Raw genomic sequence first — 27389 nt, 5'->3', positions numbered from 1 at the left:
GAAGTACAGAGTGTTAAACGTGCTCCTGCCATAAAATCAGAGTGATCTTTTTTGTTCTTAAAATGATGATTTTTTTCCCCCTCAGTTTAAATAGTTGATATGTTGCTTTTATGACATTTGTAAACCCAGGCTCTCTCTTTTTTGAAGCAGGTCTACAGCTCACAGCTTCCTCTGCTGACGACAAACCAAGAGAATGAGTTCATGTTTAAAATATGTAAGGGTATTACAATTTAATTGAATAAAAATACATGGGTGAACAACTTACATTAATTTAACACAACCGACGTAGACTGCATGAAGAAACAACAAGAAATGGAGTGTCAGATAAAACAAGTCTCTTTTTTCCACTTACACACACACACACACACGCACACACACACACACACACACACGCACGCACACACACACACACACACACACACACACACACACACACATCACTGAGAACACTGAAAAGGCTCAAAAAGACTTAAATTTAACACAACTGAACGACAGAGTCTCTGTGCTGTGACGGTTGGGCTGTTAAAGGATTAGACACATTGTAAAAAAACAAACATAAGAGGCGAGTAGAGTCAAAGGTTATAATTCAACAGTGTATTTGGGTGGGAGGGGGCTCTCTTTGAGGCGTGAATGAAGGTCTCATTCACAGAGTTAGAGATGAATGCTTTACTATGTTGACAGCAGTAAACACACATGACATTCACATCTTAGTGTTGGTGATCCACCTTAGAAGAAGGCAGGTGTCAGGCATGTGGAGGTGAAGTCACATCTCTTTAAGGTCTTTTCTTTTTTAAATTGAAATTATGAACAAATAAAACTATCCGACTTTTAACTGCTTGAAAACTAAATCTAAAACAAAATTTGACTAAGGAGTGTAATCGCTTTTACTGGCATACTTCGTCCTGTGTTCCGCAGGTTTCCAGGGTCAGGTTTGTGGCGCAACAGCGCCATCTGCTGCTCACATCCAGAAACAGTAGCCCTCAGGTCGCACCTGACCTGCAGAAACCTGAGTTTTCTGTTTTCAATCAGTTGACAGCGTCTCCCATAAGAGTAAAAGGTGCCATGATCCTAAAGCTAGGCAATGCGTTGAGTAATTTAAGAAAAAAACAAACTAAATGACAGTAAAATGTCAGAGAGAACACAAATGTTTTGGTGTTGAATTAGTTCATGTATTTGGCTACGTTAACCAATTCCCTGAACACTGCTCCATTTATATATTTGAAAATGAAATGCAGAAAATGTGCTGACATGTTTTAAAGACAACAAACAATAACATACATTTTCTTCTGTGAATTCAAATTCAACATCTTCACAGGCAACATGTGAGAATGAGAAATGTACTTTGCTAAAATCTTTTACATATTTCACCTTGGTACAGCATTAATTACACCATTTAGACTCCTAATTTTATTGACCTATACTGACTGTTTCAATAACAACCAGCTGCAATAGGCCACTTAAAAAAAGGTGACTTGACAAGTTGATGGCTAACACAGTCACCTAACATGCTGCACCCAGGTGGAATACACCTTTAGCTCTAACGGGGTTAATTTGGTTTGCTCGATATTCCCTTTATCATTAAAAACATTCATAAAACCATAAATACAGACAGACAATCAGACAACACAGGCGTCCATTGAAACAACAGCGGCCTGCACATCATTAACTGAATACACAAACTGAAAAAAAAATTTGAATTTATCTCACTTTAGCCTGACTTTCTAGTTTCCTTTCCGTCACTGCTTCCTGCTCTCCTCCATCACACAAGTTAAAAGGTTCCTCTGCCCGAGCTCTGGGGCGGATGTTACTCCCGACTGTTCTAATTATTCCCACTGATGTCTTGTGACTACGAGTGGGAGGAAGAAAAATCTGAGACTCGGAAGAACCCAGTGTTGTTAAGAGTCCAAAGCGAGGGCGCGCAACACAGGTGGCGTGTTTTCAAAGCCCTCTTTTCTCTTTCTCAAAGTCATCCTCTGTTAGCGGATTCTCAGGCCGAATGGAAACAAGCTTTAAACACCAACTTGAAGCTGCAGGTTGGGTCTGATCTGATCTCCTCTCTGGATTTAAAAGCCAAAGTTATGTAGTGATGCTTGAAGAACTGAAATGATTATCATTAAATAAGGCCACGTGTATGAGGACAACACACATAAAGTACATGTGAAAATAAAAGGACGTTGGTTCAGAAAGTGTTTTTGAAAGTACAAATGGAGTGCAATTTCTCTCAGAAGGCACAGTCTGGCATCGATTGGCACGTTCCAGCTCGGTTCAGTTGAGCTTAGATTGGGCCCGGTGTGGTACCAGGCCGGTTTGGACCAGTCATGGACCAGTTTGATGCAGTCTATTTCTGCTGCTGCTGCTGCCTGAGGCTCTCAAGCAGGATTCGCTTGTGGGCGGGGTCGTGCACTCCCGCCTCCTCCAGGTCCTCCTCAGTGATGTCACTGGAAAAAGGAGGGAAAAAAAGGGAATCTAATGATGAAGAACTGCTTTCATTTTTATTTATTGTTGCATTATCAGAGGAAATAAAAGTCTAGATCTCCATGTACCTGAGGAACTCCAAATCGTCCCAGCCGTTGTGTAGAAGACCCTGCTCATACCGCTCCAGGCCCAGCCTCTGCAGCCACTCGCCCACTGACGATTCCCCCACAGACAGAGATGAGCTACTGCTGCCCCAAAGTGCCTGCGGAGGAGAAATGCAATGCAGGAGCCACTAAATGCAGGAGCCACTAAATGCAGGAGCCACATCCGCCACATCATTTATGCTAACAACATTACTAAGAGCTTAAGACTGCCTCTACTTTTCTTCACTCTAATAAGGTGACACATCTTACAGTAAAAGGCTTTGATATTTAACATCAAAGTTGAAGATATTCGTGTTTTTGTGAGAAACTCTACAAAAACTGGAGTCACCTGAAAGAAAACTACGCAAAAATCACAGCATTGCTTCTTCCAACCTCTTTTACACTGAACAGAATTACTTCCCATGAACCGCTTACCTCCTCAGGCATGTCCTCTGCTATACTTTCTGTGATGGGATTTCTAGGTGGGAAGGTGCGGCAGGCATCCAGACCTAAACCCATCGGCTGCCCTCTGAGAGGAGGCGGTGCTGAGGGGGCACGAGGAGGCTGTCCAGGAAACTCACTGTCACTCAGTGTCTTTGCCATCTGGAGCACAGAGCACGACTGGTCGTCCAGCGCCCCTGCTCCAACTCCAACTCCTCCTCGCCTGAAAGCATCTCCGTGGGCAGCGGGGCCAGCTGCGGGGATCCTGACCTCAGCCAGGTCGGGGTAAAGGGAGCGAGGTTTGGTGAAGGGGGCCTCGGGAACCATCTCCAGGGCTCCCTTTGGTAGAGGAGGTGGGGGGAAGTCAGGAGGAGGTCGATTCAGTGTGCTTCCAACACCTCCTCCCTGTGCCCCAACAACACAAGCACCTCCATCGTCTTCTGAGGAGCTCTCCTCGCTAATGGCACGAACCTGTCTGCGTGGGTGAGGGGGCCCCGAGGCTGCGCCGGGGGGTTTGGAACGCGCCCCGGCAGAGGGAGGAGGGGGTTTAGCTGCCTGGGGGTTGGTTGAGGTAGGAGAGGGCAGAAGCTCAGGTGAAACGGCTGCAGCTGACTGGTTGGGAACGCCCTCCAGGATGTAGTAGGCAGGATTATTGTAGCTGTTCTTGCTGATAGATGGATCGCTGTCTGATCCGTCCTGTTTAGGTCTTCATTATAAACACAAAAACTGTTGTAAAAACTCTTTTCATCTGCCCACATCAACAATGCATCAGACGATCTAACCTAACGTGATAGTTAAGTGTTAAGTGAAAGTGTCTGTCATGAGTACCTTGCAGCGGTCTCCTCCTTGCTGTTCCTTTCTCCCTCTTCACTGACCTTTCCCAGCTCTCCGAGTGGCTTACGAATCACAGATGGCCTGTTTTCAAAACACATCGTAACAAGTCAGCAGGCGGGACAAAAGAGAGAAGTCACGACAGCTTCAGGACATTCCTAACACGATGTTTGCAGGATGTTCGAATAGATAAACATACATATGGAGAGACTGCACCCTACAGGTGTGTCTAGTTGCCATTCTGACTCAATGTTATAGCGTGTGACACAGCGGACTATCAAAATGTGCGAGGTCCGTTGACACCATCTTTTGTTGTTGAGGGCAAACTCTTCTAATAACTAATGTTCAATAACTAATGAATGTTGTTTAAAGGTGCCGTAGCGGTACTTCTGAAGACTGCATAAAGATTCATAGAAAACATAAAAGACAAAATTTTATAGTAAACAAAACAAAAACATGAACACGTGGTTTAAAATGTGTTTTGTGTCGTACTCAAGTCACACTGTGCAGGATAATCAAGCATCATCTTTATCAGTGTTTTTTTTAAATGCAGATATTCAATATAACACATAAATACATCTAAATAGAAATAAATACTAGGCCACCTACACACTGCACGTACAGTATTTGCTCGGGTGTGGAATCCCATGCACTCAAGCTCCTGGCGCACATTTTGTATCATGATGGTAATGCCAGAGGAAGTGTAGAGTTCTGAGTCAGCAAAGTGTGTGTTTTACGCACTCTGTGCCTCAACACTTGGAGAGGTGCTCTGTAACTCTGTCACTGGTCTGAGTTGCTGTGGATTCTAAAAACACCCCCACTGCAATAACACCGCTTACAGGTGACTGTGTAATCTCTACAAGGGAAGAAATATCACAAACTGTGGTTTGTCTCTCATTTGACTCAGTCACCTACCTATAACTACCTGACGCTTCTTCATGGGCCAGTTCAACACACCCAAGTTTTATTTCTGTTATCTCGATTCATTTACCCTGATCGCCAGTGTTAGGGTAAGCGGTCACACGAACTGTCTAAGTAAACCCAGGGTTTCCCGATCTACCAGCACGTTCACATGAAAAGGTTCATGTTGGCAACATCTGACCAGTCCCACTGATTATTGTACCAGCAGCTGAGTGGCTGATTTTGCAAGGAGTAAACTATAATATGATAAATCAGGAAAAGCACCAAATATGTGTGCATGCTATAAATCTTTTGGCCAGTAATGCTTTAAAAGAGGTTTAGCCTATTTGAAGGAAGGAAGAAAAGCCTCAATCATTAAGGAGAATCTGATGGGTTATAATCGAGTGTTTTTTAAAATAAGGTTCAAATTTGCATGAGACAGTTTTAGTTTTTAATCTTTCAGCTGCAGCCCTGACTTCAGACAGTATTAAAAATCTTGATACTATCCTATTATCTGCACACAGAGGTGTGAGAGATCTTTCAGGATTAGTGATGCAACTAGATCTGTCAGCAAGTGGTGATTTTATACCTGTTGATCTCTAATCGGTGCAAGTCACCCACTCAAGAAGAAACCCACTCAAGGTCAACCCTGAAGTTACCCGGCTCAGCTGTTCAATCACATTCATCAACAAACTCACAAAAAGACCTGACTGCTACGACTCAATCCCTTAAGGTATTTAAGCATCGATATTTAGGTACATGCCAGCACATCATCAACATCCGCAATACAGAAAAATCCCCACTGACATGTGGGAACTCTAAATAAAAATCAAGTGCAAAAAAAGGAGAGTGTACTGACTTCACATACTCATGCCCCGATCTGCATACCACAGCAGATTTCCCTTTAGGTCCACTCGTCTCATCCTTATCCACGCTGATCCACTCTGAAACACAGCAACAAAATCAGTTTTAGAACTAAACGTGACAAGCTCGTAACCCTAGATCCATCACTTCCTGTCTGCAAATTTGAAAACATGCAGGCAGGAACTGTTCAAGTGATGGATGCGGCAAGCTTGAAAGACATTTAGTATCTCCTCTCTTTGTAGGTAACTGGTGTTAAGGTGTAAAGTGCATTACCGTACAATCGCTCCCTGGTTCCCATTCTTTCAGAAGGGACTCTGACCCTCATTGACCCTCGGATATTTCCTGTTTCCTCCCCACGGTGAGACAGGTAGGTGTGGAACTGTTGTGCTGTGCTGCCAATCATCGACTTCAGAGCCAACACGCACTCGCCTAAAAAGAGTGGGGGAGATTTGTTAGATTCCAGCAAACTAGATTCCCTTTAAACTTCAAAGAACCACAAGCACAGACAATCTTTATACCGTAGGACTCGTATCCATCCAGTGATTTCACTGTTAGCAAGAGATGCTGATCCTGCAGGTACTCGATCTCTGACAGAAGAGGTTTGAGTGTTGTTAACTGCTTGTTGGACCAGCCCACACGCAGGAAGTTCACGTTATCGCTGCTCTGACTGTCGTTCTCGTAACTCTTCTTAAACTCTAAGGATGAGAGACAGAGAGAAAGACAAAGAGAGAGAGATGCAGGGACGAGAGGAAGGGGAAGAGGATAAAGGGAAGACGGTGGGGAAAAGAGCGGGGTGAGGATTCAGGTACCCATTGCATTTTAATTTAAAAGTACATGGTGGATGGGTGGCAGGAGCAGAACACAGGCGAAAAATGGATTTTATGGATTCTAGTTTAAAGGTAATACTGACTGCCTGAGACCAGGAGGGAGGGAGAAAGATACAAATAAGAAGAAGCAAAAACATTTTTATTGCATCCATTCTGGGTCACGTTGCTTTACTGCAACTCCTTCTGTCAGACTGCTCATTATATTTATGTCTATGAGCATGAAAGAGTCACTGCAAAGGTGCATTCACATTCACCTCACCTTCCAGACAAGTGGAGTAAAACTCAATGAAGAACTTGGTCCTGCTCGCCGTCTTTACTATGGCCTCAATGCTCTCGAACTCGATGTAGGCCTGCTCTGAAGACTTTGGCAAACCTGTGCAGACGTTTGTGGACAGGAGGGAGGAGGAGGAAGATGGAAAGAGAAGGAAAGATCTGTGTGGGTTGTGCAGACAGGCGTGTATTTAATTACTCACTTTTAAATGTTACCTGTTGAACACGGAGCGCTTAAATAACATGAAGAATAACAATAATGAACTCCAAAACAATTGTGGGAGGAAGAAAAGCCAGATAAAGTGAGACCAGGAGGTAGAGGTAGTGACAGAAAGGAAACCAAATTAAATTTGTACCTTTTTTGGAGACAAACTGGGAGGTCACCCCCACCTCAAATGTAGCAAATACAGGGGAATGATCACTGGTCACAACATCGTCTGTACAGCCTGGCAAAAAAACAAAAAACAAACAAACAAAACTTTAATTTCTGTCCACTTAGCTTCATTATGAGGTGAAATTACGAAGAGGTTTTCTTCTTCTGATGATCCTCACCATAGGAGTTGCAGACTATGTGTGTTTCTGGGTAAGACTTCCACAGAATCCTATCGCACCACGATGGAACATTAGTCCTCATCTGGGATAGACGGAAAAGCAGAATTATCAGGACGAGGCACAAGAACAGAAAGAATTTATCAGAGGTGGCTCTGACGTAAGAAAGGGAACGTACCCCTGTGGCCTTCTGCTTCTGCCAGACATACGTATCTCTTGAGCCTCGTTCGTAACGGTAGGTGGGCGGAAACGAGATTTCTTCCTCCGCTGCACGCAAAGAGACACACATCCACTTCAGTAAAGGTTCGAAGTTTAGCATTTCATAACAATATTTATAATTTTGATATAACAGCAGGTGCGATTCACAGTATTTATGACCCCGGGTTAGCAATCATGACCAAGTTCTCAGTAATCGGTTTGTATTTAAGGATTTATTACATGGCATTATGGATCACTGGATAACATTGCAGGGCAACGGCTGATTTTTAGTTACCTACTAAAACAAATAATCCCAGTGATATCACACACTGATCACAGTGTTAGTGCAGACGTCAATGCATTGAGTTAAGATGAAATAATGTTTAAAAGTGAAAAAGGCTTCAGCAGTGAATGACTTGAATTACTCACTTCAGAAGATAAAACAAGTCCACACACCCACTCTATTGTTTGAATTAATCATTAACATTAAAAAAGGGTCAAAGTTCAATTCCAGTGTAGTAAATGTCAGCAAACAGCCAACGTCGGTTCACTGTCTCAGTAAAAATCATAATTATCCAACTTTGTTTAACTCCACATCCCCCCCCCCCCCCCCCCCCCCCGGTTACACCCCCTCCTGCAGTGGCTCTGTGCTCCACCACGAGGGCACAGCCCACAGTTTAAGAACCACTGAAGTCTGGAAAGAAAAACCAGAGTTGATGGTGAACTATTCAGGGAACAACAAGAGTGCTGAGCAGGTGATTTTGGTAAGTGTGAGTCATCCCTTCAGTTGTGTTTATAACACCACTGAAACTCTGCTTTAAGGACAGGAGTCTTTTGTCAGTGTTGATTTTTCACTGTTATTACTGTTATATTTCTGTACACTGAAACACATCCCGCCCTGACTCATGAGGATATTCATAACCAGCACTAACCAAAGCGTAAAAACACTTTATTCTTCTCTCTCTCCAGGTTGAGCTGGTCCACTTTCAGCAGGGGGTCAAACTCCTTCCTGTTAATGTAGTTTAAAATCTCCTGCACACACAAACACACACGCAAAAAACAGGGTCAGACAGAAAAGTTTCATCCACGTTTTGGAGGCTGCCTGTATTTATTTCTGCTTCACCTGTATGTCCATATCCAGCCTGTAGTTGAGGTCTCCCAGCCAAAAGAGGTGCGTGAAGCGCAGCGAAATGTCAAAGGAGCTCAGCTGTTTGTCTCCTAGTGAAAGCAGCCGCAGGATATCAAGGTAGTTCTGGTTCCTCCTGCAGAGGTCAAAGGTCACACGTAAGAAGAGGTTTAAACAAGCTTTCACTAAATTATAATGAAAAACCAAACCAAGTTCACACTTATGGCAAAAAGAAAGCACAGCCTTTTTCAGTTACTATGATGAATTATTAGATTAAATATTGATTAATATTATGAATATTACCCAGTGTCATTATTGATTTGAGAAGAAAGACAAAATGCAGAAACTATGTGTGAAAAACTAAAAGCATCTCTGATTCTGAAGCTTGTGGATCCAATTTTAGCAGCAATGAACTTGCAGTAATTGTGTTTGTATGATTGTACACATATACGCTCATCTCTTTAAGGTCCTGCTACAGTATTTAAGTTAGGTTGAGGTCTAGACTTTGACTGGGACATCGCAGCACCTTCATTCTTCTCTTTTTCAGCCATTCTGTTGTAGATTTGCTGCTGTGTTTGGGATTTTGTCCTGTGTTCTAAAATAAATAATCAGAGTGTAATATGTCATGTGCTGCTGTTCATCTAAGGTTGTATTTACCTGATTCTAAGACGTGCTAAGGACCAGAAGATTTTTTGAATTATTTCCTGATATGTAAAACCTTAGAATTAAAAGGGGTTGTGGTTTCTTTTGCTGTAGGAATTCTCTGTTGTCGATATTGAGAGGTTTAAAACAAAAAAAAAATAAGAGCGTGTTGGGCACCTGGCAATCTTTTCATTCCCTGATGTCAAGTGACAGTTGACAAAGCCAAACGACGTCCCATTGAACATGAAAGACACGCCCACTGCTCCTTTGTTACCTAGAAACCATCAAAGCAAACATTAAATCAAAATACAGCAAATTAGGTGCAATTACAAGCATTACTTAACAGAAACGTTTAAAGGATCATCGGGGATCTGGCTGTGACCAGTTTTATATTAAAATATGAGAAACAATGAAAGGCTCCAGTTTGCTGAGCTGAAGGAAATCTGTATTTTTTTCTCTTACGAGTTCAAGATTTTTGTGAAAGTTTAGATTTTAATTCACATTTTCTTACTAATACAAGTCCCACATTTTTTAATCAACTAACAAGTGATGCAGTCATGAACACTGCTCAAGGAGGCCATTGTTAAGACAGGAAATCAGAGCTATTTCCTCCTACATTTGAAGCAGGAAGCAAGACATAGGAAGGAATAGCAAAGACTGAATACAGAGTAGAGCCGTTACCCAGAGTATTGGCGATGCCCGTCTTGACACTGGACATCCCAACGTGGCTTATCCGGTTCTCGTGTTCAGGTTTCACCAACACAGCAAGTTTTATGTTCCACAGAGTCTGCACGGCGATCTACAGACGAGATTGAGACACAATGAGGAACCTACAGTCATCATTTCTGCATTCGCACCATACAGAAATAGCTTTTTTCCCCCTCATCTTCAGTTTTTTTCCCCTTCAAACGGGGTCATTTTTATGCAAACCGCAAAAACTTCTGCTTGTATAGAGACAGTCCTATACTTAGTTCTATATTTGTTACAGAAACTGAAGTGTGGAGAGGATAAAGGAAAGTTATGAGGGGTCATTTGTAACCTCAAAAATAACTGTTTTTTTTTTAAGGTTTTGAAGTTATTGTATTTTTTACAGGAATTTTTGTGTAACTACGCGTCGCATAAAACAATTTTCAGATATTTCAGTAACTGAAAAACCTGAAACAGAAGCAGTCACCAGTTTTGTATTTTGGTGATGAAGTCATGCAAGCATAAAGTTTTAAATGTTTCTTTTCTCATATTAGTCAAACATAAAGATGTAGTTCTGAAAAAACGATCAGACAAGAACTAATGTGGGAAATTTCTCTTTTTCTAAACATGACGACATTCGCATAATAAAACCAGCACTCAAATAAATAAATCAACTTTTTTTCATCCAAATACAACAACAGCACTTGGTCAGTTTAGTAGTTAAAACAGCTTGGTCGCCTGAGGGTTAACCACAACACCTCCAATAGTTGGCTTTCTTTCCTTACCGGCTTATAATCCAGTTCTGTCTGTTCTTTCAGCAGAGCGCGCAGTGACTCCACCCACTCCCGATCGCACACTGAATTTTCCTGGCTGCCAAACACATACAGGTCATGAGGGATGGTGACGGTCATCTCGTCCAGTGTCTTCCCGAGACCACGACACAAAACCCACGAGGCCACGTTTTTGGGTGCAGGTACAGAGCCTAAAACGACAGGAAAAAAGGTCAAACTGTTTACTTTCTCTTTGAACATTTTCAGATGTATTTGTAGCCATTAAGGCGAGTCATTCAGTGTGACTAACCCATATTCCAGGTGCCTATGAAGATGGAGATCATGTCTGGCTCGTCCTGGTTGGAATGCTTGTTCTTCATCAGCTGCAGCAGCTGGCAGAACGCCTCCCGTTTCTGGTACAAACACACATCAGTGAGCGGATGATGCCACTGATAGCTGTCATTCTGAAGTTCCTCTGAACATCTTTATATTCTATACACTTACCAACCACGTCACTGGTTGCACTCTGCTAATAATACCAGCTTGGACCCCCTCTTGCTTACACAACTAACTTAATTCTTTATTCTTCTCTTTTTCAAACCATTATCTGTAAACCCTAGAGATGGGTTCGTGGGGGAAAATCCCAGCAGATCATCAGTTTCTGAAACACCCAGATCAGTCCAGCTGGCAACAATAATCATGCCATGTTCAAACTCACTTAAATCACCTTTCTACCTTGCTCTGATGCTCACTTTGAACTTCAGCAGGTTGTGATTGTCATATCTACATGTATAAATACTTCTGCCACATGATTGGCTGATTAGATATTTGTATTAACGAACAGCTAAACAGGTGCACATTACAACATTACCTCACTGATTAACAGCAGGTTTTTAATTTTGTACAAAGAGTCTCAGTGGAGACTGAATTCATAGCAGAGAAATGCATATAAGCCTGTGCAATAACTCTGGCATTGTTACTGCAAATCTGATTACATACTCAGGCAGAAAAGGGATATGAGAGAGTATTTCTGCCTCAATTTGAAGGCTGCATGTTAACTGTAAGTTGTCTGCAACAGTGAATAGCTGTAAAATAGCAGTTTTATGTGTCCATTTGTTTCTTGTGTGCAGACCTTGGCACTAGCAAAGATGAAGTCTTTCCTCTGGCTCTTATCCTTCTCCTTCTCAAACACAATGCCCAGTTTATTCTGCACCCGCTGAGACTTGATCAGCTGACGTACTGAAAGACACAGAGGCGAACGGACAGCGGGTTAGAGATGGGAAGTTGCAGATAAATTCAGGGAAGAAAAGGTCATGTAACAGATTTGGAGGGTTAAAGAAGGTTCAAGTTGGAGATTAAATCCTATAATGGACATACTTTTTTCTGTGTGAATGGTGCCCTAATCCTTACTTTTGTCATGTGTGTAGGTGATCCAGTCCTCTTGATTGTCCTTCACCTTCTTCATTACTACCAGCCTTCCTCCCTCTACGTCTACAGACAGCGTGTACTTCTGACTCTTTCCGATCTTTGTCAGCTCTGCCAGGTAAACGTCGAGCTTCACCTGCAACGAGGCACAGGAGAAAGTTTAAACTCACTTAAACGCATACTGAGCATGCTTCTGTAAACCGTATGTGTCTACTGAGATAATCTACCCTCCACCAGGGGTCTCTAAAACGGAGCACAAACGCTTGCTGCTTCATCTGCAGTATTAGATCTACTTACGTCATACGCAGCCTCGAAGATGAGAAAACGCATGAATAAAATGTTGATGATCATAGTAAATATCCAAATTCTGGTTTTAGATTCATATCCACAAAGAGAGGTGATCTGATTCTATTCATAGAGAACCTTTCTTTCACACATCAGTTATCTGGGGCAATTTGAGGATCAGTGTAATGCCCAAGGACACTTCAGCAGACAGACTGGAGGAACTGAGAAAGACAGGCACCAAACTGCCAACCTCCATTAGCAACACACCAGCTTCTTCGCACACGCATTTTGACAAAGTGCGCTTTTTTTTTATGTATAGGTCTTACTAAGAACCGCAAGACTGGAAAAAAGTTTAAACAGATGGCGTACACTCTCTCTTACTCTGAGTCACTGAGTGCCTCTGTGTTTGGGTGTCACAAGGCGGATCAGACGCCGCATCTCCTTAGCGTAGCACTTGTGTGCAACAGGAAACTACTGAAAGGATGTCGCCACAGAGAATGCAGATTTAGCCAACAGCCAATATTTCAATCAAGCATCTCTCGACTCATCTCTCGACTCTGTGTGTCACCTCCTTCCCCCACGTCCTCCCTGACATTTTTTCCTTCTACCCTTTTCACACGTAGTTCACCCCTTTTCTCAAAGTGAAAGTCACTTATATCATCTTAACGTGTTCCTTTTTTCCCTTTTCTCAGTCTTCCTTCAGCATTAACATTTGCACTCCATGCAGCTGGTACTTTTCATAATAAAACTATTACAATCTTATACACAGCACATCAAAACTGTTGGCTAGCCTCACTTAAATTCATGCTTTTACAAGGATATGTGATAGAATGCTGCGACAGTGATGGCGTAAGCTGGAAATGTATTTCAAAAACATTCTTTTGGCCTCACATCACATCTGCTGCTAAAATTCCTGTGCTGAGAAATGCATGACTTTTTAGCCTATCTTACTTCAGTTTATGCCGTCTGTCATATTAAATACCGCTGCCTGACAATAACATTTCATAAATTAAATACAGAAAATAAATCTCAGGGTTTTCTACACATAAAAAAAGAAAGAAAAAAAAAAAAGCAGGAAATATGAAAGATTTAGGATTGTTTAAAAAGATGCTTACCCAAATTGGCAGAAGGGAGCTTTAATGTTCACAGAGCAATTTGACTTTAAGGGCAATACTTAATTTCATTTGCCATAATATTGACCTACATCACGTTGCAGTGAGACAGCCGGTAATGAAGTACAGTATGTAGGCGTGCATGTTTGGTGGATGTCGGTGCGTACCTCGAAGGCCTGCACAGGAATGGATTTGCTGTGACGCATGGAGTGCAGAGGAGGGAGGGAGCATGGAGAGGTCAAACTCATGTCCTGTAGAGCTTTCAGGGCCTGAGGGGTATCAGAAAGAGGCAAACACACAGGTGGAGAAACAATTAATTTAAAGAACAGAATAAAAAGAGAGTTGGAGGATACGAATAAGGTACAAAAAAAAAGAAAAAAAGAAAAGCAAACTGTAACATTTTCAGTCTCAGGGTTTGTGTCAGCAAGGAAAAGTTTTCCTATTTCCTGGATGTGATCTAACAGGAGCAGGGAAGGTGGAACCAGTATTATCGTCTGGACATGTAGCCTTACTACATTGAGGCCACTTCCTCCCAAGCCAGTGAAACCCCCCACCCTCAAGTGAAGACAAAGTAGAAAACAGTGCACCCTATAAACAGGAGGTTTAAATTATTATTAGTACTATTATTCTCTTCTGGCTCTTTATAATGTAAAACGAAGGCATTACCCTTAATACGAGAGTCTCAAACCTTGTGTTTTTAAATGTCTGCCAATCAGAAGAAAGTTGGCTTAAAAGGAGGAGGAGATAAAGCACCTTGTTCCAGACAGAGGAGGAATTTAGTGGCTGCACCAAGGGCCTTTGTAATATAAATAAGGGTTATTTTGAACTGCGAATCATGGACAGTTACTCTAGCCGACTCCAAGAATAAAAACAGTAACCTGAACATGAGCGTATTGGGTCCACTTTCCTACTTGTAAAGTCTCAGACTCTCATTAACACATCAGGTCTTTGCTGACTTGTAGGGCTTCTAAAGGGAAGTCGAGCGATATCGCAACCCTGTCTCTTTCCTCCTGCGTGGTTTACATGTGCTGTGTGTAAAAGCCTCAAAAGGAGAGAACGTCACATGCTGTGCTACAAGCACACCCTGCAGGGCTTCTAGACAGATGATCCATCATATGGAGAGGGTTATCTAAACAAACCATCTCCAAACTACTAGACTAAGTACATAGAGAACAAAAGAAAGTAAGGTGATACGAGATCAGGTCAGAGCACACCGATCTTCACACTCAACGTTCACTTTTTCATTTATATTTTTTACTCTAATCTCAACTACAAAGCAATAAAGTTTCATGACTTCATCTGGCACCACTGAACTCTACTGTGCTGACAAACTCTTGTTTACAGACTGCAGAAACACCTATCAGAGGACTCAGAGCCGTGGCAGATCCTGCTACTGTACCACATTTTTTCCTGATGACTCACAAAGTGAAAACAATAGCCGCCATGTTGTCCATCACAGCTGTTAAATGTGCCGTCTGTGCGTACCTTCTTTTCTATGGAGGACAGCAGGTCTTTGAGAATCGCCAACTTGGTCACAAGGTTCTCCAGTTCCTGGTCTCCACCCTGATTCACTGACTGATGGAGACAAAAAAAAAAAAATAGAGTCCATGTAATCCGTAAAAAGAGTGCATGTAAAAAGAGCAGCCTTAAAACTGCACAGCAAACACACTTACTTATATACAGAGCAGTCTTAAGGCTATTCAGTCTAAACCAGTCTAAAATTTTAGTCAAACTCATTGTCAGTCCTTGCTTGATGACTAAAGTGACTCCTGAACTTCAAATCAAGGATTTTGCTGGGCCACTAATCGGCCCTACTCTCTGTCCAACCACACGAAAATGTTTTTAATTACAAAGAATAACACATGCATGCAAAATATCAGAAGAACAGCATGTGTGATTCAAGTGTGTTAAAGTTAGGTACGCAAAATCAGATTATATATTTTATTTGCCTGGTCTGTATACAGAAGCTTTCCTTAATACCAAGTTTCTAGCAGGAGCGTTTCCGGGATATTTAAAGGACATCATGACTCACACTCCATCTTCTCTCAAACGAAGCGTAAAGCACACCACAAGCGAGCAATCCTCAACTTTACGGGTTGGCAAATATAATAATTTTGGCTATGGTCTGGAAGAAGCTGGATAATCAGGGCTTTAATAACAACACTGTTAAGTGTTAAGAAGTTACCAAGGCTCTAGAATTGAGAGTATGTCAGGAGGGAGTTGCTTTTATATGTGTGTGAGAAAGTAAGGGAAAAAATAATAAAATCACCGCGTGTAACAGTTTGTTATGGGATATAGGATAATAAAAAGGAGGGTAAGGTTCTGCGATTGTGAAAACAAAAACACACACAACCACACACTTTAAAAAAAAAAGCGAACAGTACCTGTTGGATCATTTTGGAGACCATGAAAGCGCTTTGCTGATCAAACACTTTAGACAGGATCTCCAGGCCTGACAAAACTTTATCCACCTCTCTATTTGAGGGAGCAGAGAGAGATTCACATATTTACCTCACAGCTTCTTTCTGCACTTATGTCTTCATACAGTAACATTTCTGAAATCAAGCTGATTTCCTGCGGATCATCACAGTGGTTAAACGTGCAACAAAAAAAACCCTAGAGCTGATTTAAGGAAGCAGATAGCTCTGTGGGCCGAGAGGTGTGAATCTTTGGCAGTCAGTCATCCAGGAAACCAACAGAATATAACACTACATAATGTACAATGCTTCACAAGTTTATTAAACCACCACTAACTTAAGGTTTATGCCACAGATGCCCTAAATTAATTATACTCATAATCACCAAAATAATTTTTGTGTGTCTTTTAATGCACAACCCACCAGTCTGTACAAGCTCTTTAATTATAATGATATTTTTAAATAACAAAATACAAAACAAAACAAAAAGAGGACCAGCTATTAAGTGCATTATTATTTTTAATGCCAAATTTCCATGGTGTTTTTTTTCAATCTTATATTTGATAAATTTCTGACTTCTTCAGTCCACTGTGCTCAAATTTGGGTATAAAAAGGGAATTCAGTGTGTTACTTGCCTAATAAATACCAGTATGATTTGCAGTTTTAAATTCGTTTTGACAGCTTTCTAAAATATTGCACATGTGCAGATGTGCTGCTGCTTACCCATTAAGGCGTTTGCAGGAGGCCACTAGTGTCTTGTTGAGATGAGGCAGGGATGAGGCCCCCTGTTTGACTGCTTCGAGGTCCAAAGCGTAGCTGCCCTTCAGATACTCGTGGGAGATGGTGCTCAGGCCATTAGCTGCTGGAGTACTAAAACATATTCAAAGAAACCATTTATAACCATTGCCACCACATGAACATGATTTCCAAATGCTGGTGTTTGTATGAGAATACAAGGAGGCTTCAAATAATAACAATGCATTAGTGATTTAAAGTCCAGGAAGGCACAAATGGTTTTGGTGTGTTCAGGGGAAAAAAAACAAAATAAAAAAGTTTTAGTGCCGTTTATTTCAAGTGATTGAGAGAAAGCTAGACTCCTTGACGTGTCTCCTCTGGGCTCCATTTTCTGTTTTTTTTAAACAACAGATTAGGTGAGAGGTATAAAGTAGCGGTGAAAGAACAGTAATACAAACAGGAAACCGATGTAGGACGCAAGCTGCAGTGGAACAAAGGCCAAGAATTACTTATTTCTATCCATACCTGTGGGTAGGAGGGAGAGCTTCAAGACAGGCCTGTAAATTTCCACATTTTGTCTTTTATAAATTAACACCTACTGCAGCTTTGACGATGGGCTACACATTTTATACACACATGTTCTCCACTGCCTTCAGCAAAGCTGCACCATAGTAATTCTGGAACAGCATGACATGCATGAAGACGTGTCACGTACTTCACATTTTGGGTCCTATTTAGAGCTTTTTACCGTTCAGTTTTTTGTCTGTCATATTTCTTGATTTTGTTTATTTGCTCTGTAGTATTACATTGATGCATTTACTGCTAGAAGTCACACGGAGCTATTTAAAGTTCCAGGTGATACTTAAAAATAAAGAATAGTTGCTAAATCTGCAGATGCTCCACACCCCTTGGAAAGGAAAATAAAGATGGACGTCACAGTTTGCCAGAAGTAGGATGAGTGTGTGCGCCCGTCAGCGAGAGAGTTGGCATCTGTGCAGTCGCGACTTTTTTTTTTTTTAAAGAGCCACATACTTCCTCTGAGCTAAATTATGCCCGCCTGAACACTCATAGACACCCTGGACCACGTGAACTGGCAAAGAGCCAACCTATAAAAAATAAAACACCTTTTACAGACTAATTTTCAGCATTTACAACCCTTTCATACGATCCACACCGTGGCTTCCATGTAAGCTATATTTTGCTGTACCACGCAAAGTCTGCAAACCTGAGGATTTTTAAAGGACATGCATGTGTGCTCCCTTCACTTCCTCTAAACTGTAATGCATTTTATGCTCATTTTGCATTGTTGATTTCCTTCTATGGCAGCTCGACAGATGACAACTAAAAGAACTGAAAGGAAGATATTGTTTCACTGGCTGACACTTTAACCAAGGTTAGGTAATGGATAAGTTTCTGTTACTTCACCAACTGTTGTATGAAGTGGTTTGGTTCCCACTGAAAAAATTGTAAAAGTGTATTTATTTATCAAATAAGGGAAATGTCAAAAATAGTGCGCATTAGTAGTATTATTAACTGACAGGGATTTGAAATGTACGCGTCTGTGTGCGCCCGACAACTACAGCCCGCACCTCATCAAAGCCGCACACCATCTGTGAGCAGCGTGGCTTCTATCAGGATGTGGTTTACCTTCTTAATGCAGACAGAGAGAGGAAATATGTGTTAATGAGCGTGCATGAAATTGTGTGAACGAGTGCTTTTAATAGTTGATAATCTGTGTGCGCGTGCGTGTGTAGGCATATAAACTGGAACAAAGAAAGTCACTGAGTAACGCGTGTGTTCATATCACCATAATAACGTTTCCTTATTATTTTTGTGAGCATGTGTGAGATTATGTGATTTTCAATACGTCTGTGACATAATTCACAATGAAGCGACATACTTCCTCTGTGTGTGCTTAAACGAGTGACGCGGTTGGTGGTTGCAGGTAGTTTGTGATTAAGCTCCCTACAGTTATAAACAGGACACAATCAGATGTTTCTCTCTGTGGACTTTGTACCTGTCTGTGGGTGTGTCTGGTCCAGGGGGAGTGGAGGTGGAGGAAGAGCGAGGGGGGAGGGGCGGCTTCTCATCCTCTCCATCTACCAGTCAGAAGTACACAGAAGGTCACAGTTAACATGCGATGACGAGGACACCCCATCTGGGCATGTGTGTTTGTGTTAGCTCTGAAATTACCGGAATAGTCCCTATCATCACTGACAGCTGTCTCCTCTCTCTCCACGGGGTAAAGCAGGGTGGTGACCAGACCCTGGCTGGGCTGCAGGTACAATGACACCAGCTCTGGCAGAGTCTTAAACCGCTTAGGCTGCACGCCCTGAGAGGTCTGAGAGCGAGAGGAAGGAAGGGAAACAAGAGACAGATACATTAAGTTCATCCAAACACCGTAGCTACAAGAAGTCACATTGCCCAACCTTCTGGTAGCCTCCATTGTTCCACAATGAATGTTTTGTAAGCAACTGCAGCCCTGTAGGCTAAATATAATTCAAATCAGGAAGAAGCCACAAAGTCAATCAGATGAATTAAAATGAGACTTTTCAGCGTCACAGCTGAAGACCCCAAAACTCATACAGCAGTGAGACAAGACAGCTGTGCTGTGGCCACATGATTCGAAGCCCCGTGTTGTGATTCGCGTGTGTGAGGTTGCTGGTAGCCGGTACTTCACAGCTGTTGAGCACAAGGCACAAAGACCCTGCTGTTGGTGTGTGTGTATGAGAGAGGGAGCTCAGAGCCAACGAAAGCATCTCTGCCTGCCAGCTGCTGCTGAAAGCACGAGTGTGAGAGCGTCTTTACTGTACCTGCACTGCCAGAAAACCTTCGTCATCTGGTAATATCCTGTATGTGTGGACGTGCTTCTGAAACCTACAGGCAAAGAAAGAGAGAGTAAAAAGAAGTCAGGGGAGCTGAATCAAAGAGAAGACAAGGGCAGAAAGTGGCAGCAAATGAAGTGGAAATAAAACACAGGCGGATGCAGAAGAACAGAGAATTTTTTCTGTTTTTTTATGACTCTACGCAAATTTGAATACCTTTATTTTCAGTTCACACTTACACACACACACCACTGTACTCAACAGTGGACAGTATGTGTGATTGTATGCACGGGAGTGAGGAGGGTTTAGACGGCGTAGCTTAAACCTGTTGCTGTCTGTCACAGTGAGCATGCTTTATACTTACAGTAGCATGGCACAGTAAAGCACAGCTGAGTGTTTGTACATCATAAAGTATTGATAACAGTTAAAAAAACACAACTAAAATGGAGCAGACGTCAGAATCTAAATGATAACTTAAAGTAGCCTCTGTTGCATTACACCACTGCAAATCAGACTGATTTGACTGAACCTCAGGCTCCTTTTTCTCCCCCATCAACCAATCACAGATCAATGTTCTGGCACTGCGGCTGGCCCAGGCGTGACTACACGCCCACAGCCACAAGCTAAAGCTTAATGATTTCCATGCCTGTGCTTCTGCCGGTTCAGTGAACCGGCCGCAAAATTTTTAATTTGCCAAGCAAACATTGTGGTTTTTGGTTCATTAGTGTTCTCAGTTCAGAAGTTTCGAAGTTTCCATCCTAACACCAAAGTCTCTTTTTTTTAACTTCTGCTTCAACACCACGCTTATTTACAGTATGCCTGTGTGTGTATAAATGGAGGGAGGGATAAATCCATGTTGGGAATTCAACACCCAGCTGCTTTTCCGGCTTTTCCAGGTCAGTGTCCTGCAGGAGCTAAAACACGGACTGGAATAAAATATAAAATGATCTCAACAACAATGTATAAGAAAGTTTTCAAAAAAAAATCCCAACAAAACTAAACACACATGCTATCCCAGTTTCTGTATCTGTGCAAAGATGTCAGTGAACTTTTTATTTGGTGATGCTTCTCACATCTCTCTCAGACCACCATGGAAATGTGTCCAACCCGGCCACCATAGGTCATCGACCGATTCACAGTTTTGATCATGACCAGATCCCAACGAGGGTAACAGTCTGCTTGAGCTGTTGGATGTTTAACTTGGTTTTTAAATAGCATTTGTAGGAAAATGATTGGGCCTGTATTGAACTTTTAATGGCATCTTAAAACAAATCGTTTTGGGAGCTTCATCATTGTCACGCTGCAGAACTAACTAATGATTTTTGATTTGCACTTGCAAAATCACTATTAATTCAAACCTCTGGACTTGGTTGTTAAATAAGCGATTTAACTTTTATCTCACAGTAAGAGAGTCCTGGTTTGAACCTGGCAGGACTGTCCAATGTGGATTTTGCATGATTGCATACTTGTGCAGGCGTTTACTAGGACATTCATCTTCTCCTGTTTATTAAAAAAACAAAACAAAACAAAAACCTAGGTTAACGCTGCTTATCACGGAGCAGGAAGCTCTTGTAAAACAGATTCTTTATCTCACTTCACTTCCTGGTTAAAAAATAAAAAATTATATAAGCACTCCATTTAAGATAGACTTTAGTAAAACAGATTATTTTACACACAAGCAGAAAAATGCAAAGCTACTCTAGTAATATCCAAGAATTTTTAAATTTAGGTGCTGAAAATGAGCAAAATGTTGAACCGAGCAAAAGTTCCCACGTTGACCGAATTCATAAACAGTGCAATTTTTTTGCAAATTGTTGCAAATAATAGCTCCATATCAGCTCAAACTAACGGGACCAGATAAATATTTGCTCCTCTAAAATCAAACCCACATTCAATCCTGCCACATTTTAAACACAATAGCATGAAGACCGAGTGACACAAAATCCATACGCAAGCGTCACTGCAGTGTACAATGTGTTTGTGTGCCTCTGTGTGTTTGTTTTCCTGTTGGCAGCTGATGAGATTCTCTGCAGGTCTGTGAAGTAAATACTATTGTTTCAGCGGCCGCAAAGTTAACAGAGGGGAAGGAGGTCAGAGAAAGAGAGTGAGGGTTGTCGTGGGCCAGAGATAGGCTTGCAGTATACAGCTTATGAGTGTTGTCAACAATGGCCTGTGTGAAAGGATAAGGACTACCCTACTGGCTCCCTCTGTTCAGTTAGTTTAGAGGGAAACCTCTTCTAAGAATATACACAGCGTGAATCCGTCTTCAAAGCTCAAACAGAAGCCTATCTTGGCAAAACCCAACTAGGTTTTCCTTGAAATGCAACAATCAAAAACTAAGATTACTCCTTGCAGCCTTCTCCGTCCTTGTCGTCATGTACTGCCAAAAGTGCAAGGCCATTCCTGAACAAGCACAGTAAATACTGTGTGTATTACTGCACTACAGTGTGACTTACACTGACGATTCATTTCCTGATATCACTGTATTGCTAACAATAGCACTATGGAGAGGTTGTTTTTTGATTAAGACACTTCATGGAGCATGCGATTAACAGAAAAAAAGAATATCTGCATAGAAATATTTGGTATGAGCACAAACAATGCCCTCCTGGATATATGCATACTGCTTTTTTTCCCCCTTCATGTATTTGGCAGGCATGTTGCTACAGCCAACTTGGGAAATTACCATCGCTCTTCTGGATTTAGAAGAGCAATGAATTTAGATTTAGGGTTTAGCCTCAGTCTCTTCTGTCTGTTCACGTGACTGCTAAATACATAATTAATACCCATTCATGCACCGCAGCCCTGAACTACCAAACAGAGACGATTGTGAGAATGCAAATGTCCTACTCATTCACTTTGGACATTAAATGGCCTTTAACTTGACAGCTAGCTACTGGAAAGTCTGTGTCATGTCCAGTTGCCCCCATGTGAGAAAAGTGGAAGTAATACTGCGGTCAATTCACAGCTAGCGAGAGGGAAACATTCAATTCAATTCTGTTTTATTTATATAGCACCAATTCACAACAGCCACTTCAAAGGACTTTACAGTGTGAGGTGAAGAGCCTACAGGATTGAGAGAGAAACCCCCCAACAATCAGACGACCGCCTATGAGTGAGCACTAATCAACAGTGGAAAAGAAAAACTCGCTTTTAACAAGAAGAAACCTCTGGCAGAATCAGGCTAAAGGAGGCTTCTCTCCTGCGAAGCGTCTGAGGCAGACCATCTCCTTTCCTTTCCACTGTTGCCAAGTGCTCACTCAAAGGATGCCGTATGATTGTTGGGGTTGGGGTTTTCCTGCTATTATTCTGGGGTCACTACCTTACAATATAAAGCGGCTTGAGGCAAATGCAGTTGCAAGTCCACAAAGACATGCATGTTAGGCTACCTGTAGGTGTGAATGGCTCTGTGACACCAATGTTAAAGACTGGGGCATGCCCCATCTCTAGCCGCATGTCAGCTGGGATTCGAGAACCACACTTTACTTTAACTGACTGAGCAGAAGAAAATTAATGGATAGATGAATGTGCGTAGCCATAGTCTGTAGTAATAGTAATGATGGTTCATTTGGCAGGCAACATCAACTACAAACTGATTACCATAGCAAAACAGAAAATACATGTGAAAGTGAACTTGAGTCTTGTTTTCTGAAGAAACTGACAAGCTAAATACATTTTATAAAAGAAGAAGATGTGGTTAAGGAGAAACGAGCCTCTTTGAGAGGGATTTTTCAATCAATGACAACTGACATAAGGACAGTAAAAACGAAACAGCAGATATTGTTTGAAATTACTTAGATAGGCAATATCAGACTAAATGGGACAGGATTCTCTGTGTACTGGAAAGAAGTTTAGGAAAAAAAAAGGAGAGATTTGAAAACTCTACAAAGAGCAAAACACACACTTTGTACGTGAGGAATGTCTGCACACAAACCTGTACGTTTCAAATGCACACACACAGGCACACAGAGGCATCCTGAACCCTGGCAAGTTAAGACGTGTTAAACTGATAGTAAAGACCGTATTCCCGACAGCAAAAACAGAAAACAGCTGAGAGACAGGGACTAGCATACACTCAAAACTATTAGCATATAAGCTCTTCTCACTGCCGGCACCTTTTCCGTCTTATACAGAGTCTTAAAATGTGTAAGCCAATGATTTTACGGAAATGTGTGCTAATCATTGACAGCTTTAACATGCTACATTGGACTCGTACTGCATCCACGCAAATTAAAGCATTCATAGCTCACAAATACTAAACACGAGTATTAAACTTGCATGCAGACGCACAAAATCCAAAGTCACTATAAGAGGAAGTGAAAGGCTAATGCTTGGCTAACGACAGTATCAAGAGTCAGCCAGTCGAAACAAGTGGAAACACTTCCTAAATGCACCGGGGTCTCCTAAGACCTCAAAAAGGAAGTGTGTGTGTCTATAAGTCACACGTCTAAGTTTGAAAAGACTTGAACATGTCGGGTAAAAAACAAACAAATTTGTGGTTTGTGCATTTCGTGGGTGTCCACTGTATATTCCACTGAAAGAAGTCACATTTGTACTCATTGGACTTTATTTTTAATTCTGTAAAATAGAATTAAAAGCACCATTTCAGTGGATTAAGTGGGGGGTATAGTGATCAGGTGGATGTGAGATAAAGAAAACATCGAGGGGATGTGCTTCACTCACATCAGCCCTCTGAGCGTCCAAAGTGGCACGCTGGCCCTGTGACAAAAAAAGAAAAAGTGTGCCGTTCGATGGTTAAACCTTTCCACACATCTGCTGATTCACATTTTACTTCCTAGAAACACTGGTTTACACAGCAGCGAGTGCAAAACTTGACAAAGGTGACAAATAAATGTCTTGTCCGACCATCGAATCATTTTCTCTTTAGCTGGAGGCATTACTGGGAAACACCAAGTCATCCGTGTTCTCAAAAAGTGTGCCCACAAAGCCACTTCTTTCTGGTTTCCTAGCAGCACTGGTTCATCTCTGTGAGTGGCCTACAAGGGTGCTTTGCAAATAATGTTCGATTAATCAGTGCGATTCGCACTCACAAGAAAATTCACAGAGAAAATGCTTTACAGCAAATGTGCTCCACCTTTATTTTAAATCGCACACTCATCTTCTTGTTTGTGGGTAATATATGCACATAATTAATGCTCAAACTTGAGTTTCTTGGCAAGTAATGAATCGCAACAACTGTCACACACGCCACTAGGAAAGCGTAATTATTGAAAAGATATGTGTACATTTTGTCAAACTGTTTCTGACATTCCCGATTTGCACTCAGAATCAAATTACTTCTCTTTTTTTTTTGTTGCTCATGTGAGTCATTGTATTCAAATACAAGGAATTTTTATTCTCGGATAGTCATCCGTCAAAGGCCTTCCTCTAAGCTGGAAAAAACCCTCCGACTTACCACTTGCTCTAATTACAGCCAACGTGGGAAACGACGGGCGTACAATGTCAACAATGAAAAGCTCATCTTTGAAGATTATAGCAGTTTCTGTTCGTTTTAGTGCCAATTCTTGCAGTAGCTGTCATTTGTCTCAACGGTACGGTAAACTGTGAAACTCTGTCATCATATTTTTGTGTATGTGAAACCAAAACTTCTGGATTTAAAAACAGCATTCGCATTGTTTGTCTGTAATTTGCCTGGAAGTTGTTTTTCATTTCGGAGATGAAACAAAGTCAGTACTGTGAAAGGTGAAAGGGGAGAGGAAGGGAGAGGTGGAGGCAGGAATAAATCTGGAAACTAATGATGCATGGATGTGAGGAATGCTGTTGGTCACAGAGTGACCCACTGACTGACGAGCACGATCAGCGGTGAATGCAAAACGGACTGCTTGTCCTTGACTCTACGTTTCTAAAAGGTCAGCGGTCAAGGACATATCTGACCTACCATACGCTTTTAAAAGAGATGTAAGAATGTGTGACCAGAGCAGCAATCAGTTTACATAACTAAAAAATATTGCATTATATAGCTGCACTTTCCAAAAGCCCAAAAAGATATTTGATATTTTTGGTTGACATCACAGAGGAAGCACTATAAGTTGTGATTATTTGACTTGCTTGCTTTAAAAGAAGTTAGTATTCAAATTTTTGTGGACTGAACAAGCTCACTGTTTCAATTCTTTTGCAGTCCATCAGCAGGTGATGTATATGAGCTGTATACTACATGTGTAAAAACTACACACACAGGGGATTCAGCATGGGGTAAACTTATCAGATAGGGGATGTAGGTGAAGTGAATGTCAGGGGCCTGTTATTTCTCTGAACCTGAACAGTGTGTATTCTATGTGTGTGGCTGCAAGTTATTTTGGTAATTTGTAGTTAAACACCCCTTTGCCATGGTTCATTTAACATTGCCTCAACCACTGTTGACACTGACAGCACTGTTCCTGCATCAGTTCCTCAGGTGAACGCACTGTTGTGTTACTCTGTTACACATGTAGGTGTTTGGTGGAAAAGTCCCCATTGTGTAATGAATGGGCAGTCTTTCATCATTTATTTAACAAGGTGGATGCCCTAAGTACAGACGGTCTTAACTTTCCTATGATATTGTGTCATTTCATGATATACTATATTATGTACAGCTCCTCGGATAGGCCCATTCTTTCACCACATCTCCGACCTCAAATTAAAGCAAAGCTTATATTTACCTCCACGACCATTCAGTTTAATGCCACTGCTCACAGCCCGCAGGCTGATTGCAGCAGAGTCCTGTAAAAAGGGCGCTGCAGGCGACCACATCAGACACAAGACAGACAGGGACAGCCCTAAAGTTGTGTGCCATGCTGGGGTTTCACTGCAGGGCAGACAGGCAGTCTCTCTCTCCCTGTCTTTGGCTTCCAGAAGAAAGTAAACAAACAACTTAACGCTTTGCTAGGCACGCTTCAGCTACAGTTTGATCGCTTCTACTCCAGAAAAGTTAATGACGGAGTAAAAAAAAAAAAAGAGAGAGAGAAAGGAGCTTATAAAGTTTGCAGAATTACAGAGAACACACCAGGACCCCTTTTGGTCATGTGTGCTAGCTAAAGCCAAGGTAAACAAAGCACAACGAGGCCGACGAAGTTACTTACAGTACACACAAAGCGTAAGCCCCGTTGACACTCTCACTGTCCCGCACCAGGAAGCTCCCGTCTCTACCGGCTCGGGCAAGCAGCTCCTCGGCCGCCGCTCGACTCAGGTCCCGGTGATACCACATCGGCGGTGCGGGGCCCAACGGAGAAGCCCCACTGCCGCCGCCACCACCACCCCCGGCCATGGCCACAGCCCTTCCAACCGGGTTAAACTCAAGCTGCTTCCCGTCTCCTCCGAAAAAACTCCCAGCCCTCCTCCAGTACAGGAGAATGATCCAGCGAGAGAAGCGAAGAGAGCCAGAAGAGCAGAAAAGCAGCCGTTATTCCGACAGAAGGCAGGAGGCGCCACAGAAGCGACGGTGGGCACACAAGTTGTTAATTTGTTAAGTTACGCCGTTTGCGGCTGCTTCCTCAGTTCCTGAAAGGCTCACCGCCCTCCCCCTTCTCTTCCCAGTCCCACGGAAATCAGGGTATGTAAATCCACAGTGGAGACCGGGGAGCAACAGCAGGACGAACTCGGTCAAGTCACCGTGGGGTCGAAAAAAAAGCATTTCCTTTTGGGCGTTTCAAAATAAAACAAATTGTGGGCGAATTTCCACTGCGTCATTTTATTGTAAAGGAAAAAGCACGTAAAGTGGATTTCACCTTCATGTCTATCACAAAGAACTTGACAAAGAAGAACAGATGAAGATCTCATGTGATGGATAAACAGAAAGAGAAATGAGGAAAGAAGATAGAGAATAAGTGAGCACAAGTGTAAGGTAAATTCATTTTAAGCTTCTTTGCGCCTCTCTCCACTTCAAGAGAAATATTTGGCTTTACTCCACTACATAGCTTTATGCAGATAT

General features: G+C 42.0%; 1 protein-coding gene across 2 annotated transcripts; it reads right to left on the bottom strand.

Moving 5' to 3' along the window:
- Positions 1-356: 356 nt before the first annotated feature.
- On the bottom strand, positions 357-26844 carry inppl1a (inositol polyphosphate phosphatase-like 1a). Of its 2 annotated transcripts, none has more exons than XM_063492715.1 (27): positions 26542-26844; positions 19451-19514; positions 18831-18978; positions 18655-18736; positions 16626-16772; positions 15870-15960; positions 14971-15060; positions 13653-13754; positions 12074-12224; positions 11796-11902; positions 10974-11076; positions 10679-10875; positions 9888-10005; positions 9384-9480; positions 8562-8700; positions 8371-8470; positions 7419-7507; positions 7244-7325; positions 7048-7137; positions 6681-6794; positions 6113-6289; positions 5868-6023; positions 5590-5674; positions 3828-3914; positions 2994-3705; positions 2544-2677; positions 357-2438 (listed from the first exon to the last, which is right to left on the bottom strand). In XM_063492715.1, exons 1-27 carry the CDS (start codon positions 26724-26726, stop codon positions 2339-2341), a joined length of 3747 nt encoding a protein of 1248 aa, XP_063348785.1. In that variant the 5' UTR covers positions 26727-26844; the 3' UTR covers positions 357-2338. The 2 variants fall into 2 exon arrangements, with proteins under 2 accessions (XP_063348785.1, XP_063348786.1); XM_063492716.1 differs by having other exon boundaries at positions 5599-5674.
- Positions 26845-27389: the final 545 nt, after the last annotated feature.

The sequence above is a fragment of the Pelmatolapia mariae genome, linkage group LG14 (assembly GCF_036321145.2).
Source record: "Pelmatolapia mariae isolate MD_Pm_ZW linkage group LG14, Pm_UMD_F_2, whole genome shotgun sequence".
Lineage (NCBI taxonomy): Eukaryota > Metazoa > Chordata > Actinopteri > Cichliformes > Cichlidae > Pelmatolapia > Pelmatolapia mariae.
The sequence above is the reverse complement of the archived record's forward strand: the minus strand, read 5'-3'. Positions and strand labels throughout refer to the sequence as shown.

Coding starts and splice junctions, on each gene's coding strand:
- inppl1a (XM_063492715.1), bottom strand. CDS start 26,726: ATGGCCGGGGGTGGTGGTGGCGGCGGCAGTGGGGCTTCTCCGTTGGGC. Junction 3,915..5,589: donor TCGGGGCATGAGTATGTGAA/GTCAGTACACTC, acceptor TTTTGAAAACAG/GCCATCTGTGATTCGTAAGC. Junction 2,678..2,993: donor CAGAGGACATGCCTGAGGAG/GTAAGCGGTTCA, acceptor TCTCCTCCGCAG/GCACTTTGGGGCAGCAGTAG.